Raw genomic sequence first — 8,567 nt, 5'->3', positions numbered from 1 at the left:
GGCAACCAACCAATCTTAATTATTTGATTAAGAGTTAAAGTGTGCCCCTATTTCTCTTCCAATTCCTCCTTGCAGTACAGCCCAGAGTTGAACATGGCTTTGAAATCTGAAGGAAATAAGGGGACTTTTGCTTTGAGCCAAAGACAGAAAATCTTCCTTTTTTTCCACCCAGTCCAATGGCCCCTCTAGTCCAGCAACCTGTTCTCACAATGGCCGCCCTAAAGCCCCTGGGAAGCCTGCGTGCTGGGTTCAAGTGCAACAGCATTTCCCGCTCCTGTGATTCCCAGGAACTAGGATGCAGAGGCCTAATGCCTTTGACAGTGGAGGTAGACCTAGAACATGGGTAGGCAAACTAAGGCCCAGGGGCCGGATCCGGCCCAATCGCCTCCTCAATCTGGCCCGTGGACATTCTGAGAATCAGCATGTTTTTACATGAGTAGAATGTGCCCTTTTATTTAAAATGAATCTCTGGGTTATTTGTGGGGCCTGCCTGGTGTTTTTACCTGAGTAGAATGTGTGCTGTTATTTAAAATGCATCTCTGGGTTATTTGTGGGGCATAGGAATTCGTTCATTTTCCCCCCAAAATATAGTCCGGCCCCCCACAAGGTCTGAGGGACAGTGAACTGGCCCCCTGCTGAAAAAGTTTGCTGACTCCTGACCTAGAAGCTTCTGATCTTTTCCCTCATACCGTATGGTACTCAGAACAATTCTATGATAAGTTGGAGGCTGGAATGGAGTTTATTCAGCAGCCAGGCCCCTTTGGGTGAGCCATAGGCACCCTTTCTCAAGTGCAATGAGGAGGAACCCATGTGACTGTATTCTGTTCCTGAAGACATCAGTACTGTTGATATTAAAGGGAGAAGCTTAAGATGCCTGATGGAATCCTGCATTTAGGTGAAGCCAAGGTAGCTAGGTTTGGGAAAGTGTCAATTGGCTGCTAATTATCAGCCACCCAAACTGCTGTCAAGGCTGCAGAGGCTTCTCGTAAAAGGGGCTGCAGATTTTTCTTTGGGACCCTCAGTGTTACTCCGTTAACTACAGTTAAGAATGTTACTCTTGTGTTGGGAGCAGTTTTTCGACTCCTGGTCCAGCTGGGCTCTCCGGGCTTCCACTGGTATATTGTATTCCCCACCAGCACGTGGATTCTTCTCTGCCACTGCACCGCACAAGGTGGCAAGACCAGGATAGGAAGTTCTGGGATGGCGACGTCGTAGCTCACAGTGCCATCCTTGCTGAGGAAGAAACACTTGTGGGTGCCAGAGATCAGGGCCCTGATTACCGTGCCGGGTGTCTCGCGCCGGCTGCTCTCCTCAACAAGCCCGCCGATGACGAAGATCCCATTGTCCATGGTCACAGCTGTGGATTTGTAGCACTGAAAAGCCAGAGGCACCTGATTCCACACATCGGAAGCTGTTTCATAAATCAGAATGCCCCTGTGAGCAAGGCCGCTTGCCCTTGTGTGAGAGAACCCTCCAATCAGGTAGAGCTTGTTTTTCAATGTGGCAGAGGCAAAATGACTGACTGCAAATGGCAAGTTGGCAATGGGAGACCAGGACTTCTGCACTAGGTCAAAGCTTTCTGCAGAATCAAGCACACTTCGGCCACTCCGACCCCCCAAAGCATACAGCTTCTGCTTACATGCTAGGAAGCCATGTTCTCGCCGAGGGGTGGACATGGATGGCAGCTGCGTCCACTGGCCAGTAAGAGCATCAAACTCGTGCAGATTGCCTAAGACGGAGCCATTAAGCCTTTGTCCCCCAGAGACATAGAGCTTGTGCCCCACAGACAAGAAGCCAGAGGAATCTAGATACATCAGGGGTGGTATCTCCTCCCAGCTTTCTGTCTGCAGGCTGAATCCCAGGAAGTGAGTTTTCAGACGTTCAACTACGCCTCCCTGCATGTTGCTTACAAAAAGGCCCAAGCTCACAATCCAGTCATCGTACATGCCGTGCCTGAGACCCCCGCTCTTCCGCAACCTCCCTTCTCCATCGAGCTGCTCCCACTGCAGGTGAGCATGTCCATATTCTTCGATTATGTCCTTCTGGACTACCGTGATCTCTTCGGAAGTAAGAAGCGGGAGGCGGACTTGTTTCAGCAGCTTCCTGATCAGTGAGAGATGCTCGGCTGGTTGAGACCTCACCCAGCGCTGCACAGCGTGGTAGACGATCAGCTCAGAAGACACCAGGAGTTTGTCTGAGGAGACAATGCTGATCACCGTGCTGGGATCCAAGCCTGGAAAGGCCTCGTGTTGAGAAAGAGGTTCAAAGTTAATGGTGATGTGGCGTGTGGCCACACGAAGCAACGCTTGGTGGTTGTGAGCATATGCCAAAGCATAAATCCCCAGGCAGCTGTCCATAGAAATGCTGTCAGCAAGGAATCTGGTGAGAGAAAGAAATTAAATATGGATCAGTGGGGAACTGCAGGGGAATTTCACTCTCCAGATGGTGAAAGAGACAGCTTTTCGCGCTCAGCAGCAAAGGACTGGCATGCCCACTGGCATTCTGACCTGTTATCCCACCGCCAGAGACCAACACATGCCGGTTAAAATAAAGTTTGCCAAGGTGTCTGAAAAATGTACATTTTTTATATTTTTCTGGCAACCTGCTCAAAAGCAAGATGCTTTAAGTGGAGCTAGAATTGTTTGTTGCATCTTTTCTCCAGGCTCAGGAGGAAAGGGATCACTTTAAAGGATGGGGAAAATGCATTGGAAGGTAGCAGGTCAGGACTTTGGAGGAAGAAAGCTGAAACAAGCCACAGTAAGGGAAATGTTAGACACCTGAATGAATGGAACAAAATGGGATAGCCAGATGGATTGAGTTGTGGATATGGAGGAATGGTGCAGCCAAAATATATGTGATTTGCAATAGTAATTGTGAGCTACAAATAAGCCCTTCCATGTTAAATAGCACTTGCGTCAGTGTGAAGTTAGGAGTATAGGCAATAGGAAGGATCTGCATGCATCCCATCTTTCATTTTTCCTGATCTCTCTTTCCTCCAGGAAAATTCCCTCAGTTACAAAGTGAAATTAATTTAAAGGCAGCAATTGTGGAACTCCAACTGTCCCATAGCAGTTTACTTGCTGCTGAGGGCCCAGTTGAACATTACAACAAGGCGCTTAGCTGTTAGTAAACTGCTGTGGGACAGCTGGAGTTCACCAATTATTGTCTTTAAATTAATTTCATTTTGGTTAATGGGTAATGTGGTGGAATTTTTGGAGATTGATATCCTCTGTGAACCCCCCAGAATTACGACAGCACTGTGTGATCACAGTAAATTTTCCATTCTTGTTTAGCTTGCCAGCCAATACGTCTGTGTTGTCTGGGGCCCAAGTGAACACAGTCCTTGATTTCTTTGACAAACTAGGCAAAGGTCAAGGTACAGATGTCTGTCATTTTAATGAATGAAAACTCAAACTCGCTTTTGACATAAGCTCAGACAACTTACATTTCCCCAGACGCTGATGCTAGGTTCCTCCCCAATGCCACTGCTTGCCGCTGCAAGAAGCAGCAGTAGCAACTGCACTGGGCACTATTTCCCACCCCAAACAATGCTTTAGACCTAGTGTCATTCAAGGGCATTGTCTGTGTTTATATTCAGGTCATTGTGGGGCAGGGGAGAAATAATAGCTGCCTCCCCCCAAAGAAAGTTGGGAAATACTTAGTGAAAATTTGTTTTCTAAAAGAAAAGCCTCAGATATATTATCAGAAAAATGTCTTCTGAGAAATTTCAGCTTAACTCTAGATTGTGCCTCTATACAGTGGTACCTCGGGTTACAAACACTTCGGGTTACAGACTCCGCTAACCCGGAAGTAGCACCTTGGGTTAAGAACTTTAAATCAGGATGAGAACAGAAATCGCTCGGTGGCGGCAGTGGGATCCCCCATTAGCTAAAGTGGTACCTCAAGTTAAGAACGGTTTCAGGTTAAGAACGGATCTCCAGAACGAATTAAGTTTGTAACCAGAGGTACCACTGTATCTCTTAAGGATTCCACCCACTGACCCAAGGATCCCCTGTCCCAGCTCCAAAACAGGATCTGTTTACCTGCCAATAATCTCCTGCAGTGGGCGGATGACAAGCCTATTGGCAGCTGTGAAGAGATCCTGAGCAGTCTCTGGTGTAAGCAACAACTCTCCAGTGTAGAGATAATGTAGAATTCTTTGAAGAACAGAAGAGGCCATGTCTTCGAACACAACTTGCCTTTCCCAGCATTCTCTAAAGGGCCTGGTAAACATGGCCCGGAAATAAGGGCTGAATGCGGCCAACAATGCCCTACAAAGAGAGGCAGCAAAGCGACTACGTCAATAAAACAAAAAGTCAGCCTTATGTTATGTGTAAAAATGCTAAGCTTCCGGGGTTACATGATTCTTCAAAACAGGAATATATATCTGCCACTCAGGATGCAATAATTCTAAGGACACACATGTTCACTATCTCAGTCATCCCTTACTTGGGAATATTCCTCTTCTTCCATGTACTGCTGCTGCGCTCAGTTGATTTGCTCTCTGTGTTTTCATTCCTGTAGCAGGTTTGCTAGTCCAGCTGTTAAAGACTCAGAACCTTCATCCCTTTAAAAAAGAGTCAGCAGCCTGTGAGCAGGCCAGTATCAGCCCATGTGACGGCCGCTGCCGGAACGCTCAAGACATTTTGCCACCTGAGGCGAGCTACAAAATTGCCACACACCCCCCCCCCAGGAAGAAGGGGTGAAGTGAAGTTGTACATCAAGAACAGGGCGTGAATAAAGGCCACTGCAGAGGTGGCATGGGGAGGGCTGTCAGGAAGGCAGCAGATCTATCCCCCAAGGAGCGTGCTGCAGCAGTGAATGATCCCTTTCTTGGAGGCCAGATCTGCTGCCCCTGTGGATCCTGCCGCCTGAGGCAGTTACCTCACTTTGCCTTATGGGTGATCCGGCCCTGGGCACTGTAAGGCCTAGTCTGCACAAGCAGCAGAATGGACTGTATCACTTCAGACTGCAGGTGGCCAATTACATTTTGGAAAGTTTCCTTCATAAACTATATGCATAATTAGCGTGGCAAGAATGGTTCTAGAACCCTGGTGTACAAAATTTAATTTGCAAACCCCTCCCCCAATACACACCAAATCTTCCCCCCATTTAGATACTTTCAGAAATCCATTTTATTTTATTTTATTTTATTTTATTTTATTTTTTGGATCTGAAGGAAATAGCGCTCTCCCAGTTGTCTGCAAGAAATGGTACTCAATGTCTCTGAAGGTGAAGGTTTGATTTAGTTGTCACGGCCAATGACCATTGAAACCTCCATGAATTTGCCCGATCCTGTTTTAATTTAATATGGTGACCCTCACCAGACTGGATGACAATGAAATCCATAAATCAGTTGTGTGTTGTGTTAAAAAAGTACTTTCTTTTGACTGTCCTGAATCTCCTGCCAAACACTTTAATTGGGAGACTGACACTCCCACAATTCTAGAGGAGGGGAACAGATTTTCTATCCACTTCCTCTACACCTTACATAATTCCATAAATCTTTATAAATCTAAATGATAAACCTTAATTTGTATAAAGCTCTCCATGAATGGGATTTCTGCTAATCTTCCCTCATTCCCACCCCATTAAATGCGCCCCTGTCAGACGTGAATTGCAAATGTAAGCTTTTAGAGGCATGTGACTAGCACAAGAACCTGAGCCATTGGCTTATTTGGAATGGCAGTGATCTGGCAGGATGCATTGTGACAAAGATTATTACACTATTGTGTCAGAGGCTGTGTTGCTCCCATAGAGCCGGAGCATCTCAGTGCTGATGTGCATACTCTGCACTTGCCTAGGCAATTTCACCTCCCTAGGCAAAGCATCTGCTTTGCTGGCTATGGGTAACATGAGCTGCTTCATCAGGCCAATATTCACTAGCAGGCTGGAGACCAGCAAAATCCAGGAACTCACCTGTGACAGGAGAAAATCCTTCCTTCAGCCATCAGGGTAGCATCACAGAGCTGGTGGGCCTCATAGAGCTGTTTTAAGCCTGTAAGGAAGGGGAGGCAAAACCAAGTTGGTGTGTTAGATCCTGATCAGAAACAAGAAGGGCAACAAGAGGTAGAGCTGTCCAATTGGTCATGTAAGACAAGCACAGAGAATTTGGGGGTTGATGTTGAACCTCCTGTTTCCAGCAATGCTCCTGGTTGAAGAGCATATGAAGGCACTATTCTGGACATGTTCAGTTATGGAAATTTCTTAGTCCTGCTAGAAACTTGTTGGGTTCTGTTTCAGCTTTGTTTTGCTACGATGAAGGGCCATCGATACGATACGGAGCTGAACATCTACATTCAAGACATAAATCCAGGCATTTGTCAAGGGAAGATAAGGGGGGGAAATAGACTGTTTATTTCTATATTCTGCAGTAAACCTACCCTGAATTGTGTAACATCCCAAAGAGGTAGAACTCAAGCTTATGTCATCCATTCCACTGCTATCCTGTTCCTTTTTGGTATCCATAATCCATCGGCAGGTTCAAGAATCTCCAGAAAAAAGGACTCCTCCGAGACTCACCAACCAGTCATTTCTAGGGAAGAAGAGAGAGCCTCCAATTGGCAACGAGATGTTGGGAGCTAGAATACTCATGGGAGTCAGCCTCGTGGGAGTTAGAATACTGATGATGTGGAGCTCCAGGACACACCACCATCAGGCCAAATATATCCTCACAGATACTCTGCTGTCCTGAAACCCATTGTTATATAATACATTGGAAACCTGGAGGACTTTAAAAAACAAAAAACAAAAAAAAACCTGTAGTCTCATGTTGCAGTTCTGAACTACATGGCCATGTCCATAATCACTTTGGGGTACTCTCATTTTCCTACTCATATTGAAATACTGCCCCTCAATGAGGCCAAACTTAGATTCACAAAATGTTTAGGGGTATATGTTCCCCCCCTCGAAAAAAGCACTGCCTAATCCTATCCCTCTTCTTCAGATCTCCATTGATTGTTTAGTGCCTTGTCCTCACAGGTACTTAGGAATAATGTTCCCCAGATCAGGTACTTAGGAATAATGTTTTCCTTCTTTGCTACCTCTTGAATAGTCAACCTTCCCCTGGCCTTGAGCTTAAGAGAGGGGGGAGAGCGTAACTCAGTGGCAGAGCACCTGCTTGGCATGCCAAATGTCCAGTGTCAATCCCCAGCATCGCCATTTAAAAATTAAAATGGGAAGCAGGCAGTGGGAAAGACTCCTTCCTGAAACCCTAGACGGCTGTAGCTAGTCTGAGCAGACAATACTGAGCTAGGTGGACAAATAGTATAAGAGAGACTTTTATGTTCTATGAAAGGTGGTGTATCTGTTGCCCTGGAACACTTCAATGACTTACAGTAAGGGTAGGGAACCAGGGGCCCTTTAGGTGTTGCTGGATTACAGCTTCCCTCTCACGCTGGCTAGGACTGATGGGAGGTGGAGTCCAACAACATCTGGAGGGCTACTGGTTCCACACCACTGAGAGATCCCCGTATCCTGTATCTTCCTAACCCCTTTGTTCCCAAATGATGCTCACAGGGGTCTCTAGTCCATCTGGTTGCTACCAAGAACTGGTTTCAAGATGGTGCCAGTACCTGAGACAGGGATTAGTTGGTTGAGAACCACTTTGGGTTATTATAGGGCCTGGAACAAATCCTGGTGGAGAAGCAGTCCCAAAAAACCTGGAAGAAATGCAATCCCAGTGCTACTCAACATGGGTCTCAGCACATAGTATGAGGTGGTTTCACATATAAAGAAGAGGGCTGATGTTCTGGTTTTGGTTGCTGGCCATTTGGTGAAACCAAGATATTTAGGCCATTGCGCCAGAAGTGTGAATTGCAGAGCACAAGAACAACTCTGAATCCCTAAGTACAGCCAGACCACCCATTATGACTATAAGCCTTGACACAGACAGGCAGCAGCCAATGAGCTGTGAATCTTTTACCATTCCCATTTCTTATTTGCATATGGGAGACCAACAAGGCATATTTTAAAAGCCATTGGCTGGGCTGGTGGGTGCAGAGGAAATAATTTCTTCTTTCATATGTAGCCCCTTTCAAAAGTTTTACCTTTACAAGTGGAGGTCAGATTTTTTAAAGTCAAGGAAATCATGCAGCTGCTGCGTTCTGAAAGAAGAAACATTTGATAGCTGTGGAGCTCAGAGATGATGTAGTAATAGCCACATGATGGGCCAGTTGCCATCCAGTGGAGTACCTGAGGGTGGGTTACCAAGCTGTTAACAATGGGCAATGGGTGGGTGGCTTTTTAAAAGGAGTGGGGCAAATGGGTGGCTTCTGTGCTGACTCAAAATTCTTTGAGGATGGCCCTGTGTTAAGGGACTCATCCTTTTAAATATGGAGTATCTACTTATTGTAACAGCAACCTTCGATTGCAGCCTCCAGCTACTTACACTTGCAATGGGTAAACACAGGCAGGTATGTACATAAAGCTGTAGGGGACAAGATACCTTGGTACTTTAGGGCTCACCTGGAGGCCACTGTGACACACCATACGGAAACCGTTGGTTGGCATCTGTGTCTGTATTGGGAGACAATGGAGGAGTGCGCCTTTGGAAGGTTACAGCGCCT

The 8,567-nt window shown here is 46.3% G+C and overlaps 1 protein-coding gene across 1 annotated transcript; it reads right to left on the bottom strand.

Annotated features, from left to right (window-relative positions):
* Nucleotides 1-627: 627 nt before the first annotated feature.
* On the bottom strand, nt 628-6,468 carry LOC114592758 (kelch-like protein 28). The gene is made up of 4 exons (XM_028721038.2): nt 6,384-6,468; nt 5,920-5,998; nt 4,044-4,271; nt 628-2,379 (listed from the first exon to the last, which is right to left on the bottom strand). Exons 1-4 carry the CDS (start codon nt 6,466-6,468, stop codon nt 939-941), a joined length of 1,833 nt encoding a protein of 610 aa, XP_028576871.1. The 3' UTR covers nt 628-938.
* Between the last annotated feature and the right edge of the window lie 2,099 nt (nt 6,469-8,567).

The sequence above is a fragment of the Podarcis muralis genome, chromosome 2, assembly GCF_964188315.1.
Source record: "Podarcis muralis chromosome 2, rPodMur119.hap1.1, whole genome shotgun sequence".
Taxonomy (NCBI): Eukaryota; Metazoa; Chordata; class Lepidosauria; order Squamata; family Lacertidae; genus Podarcis; species Podarcis muralis.
Note: the sequence above shows the minus strand (reverse complement) of the source record. Positions and strands in the feature narration are given on the sequence as shown.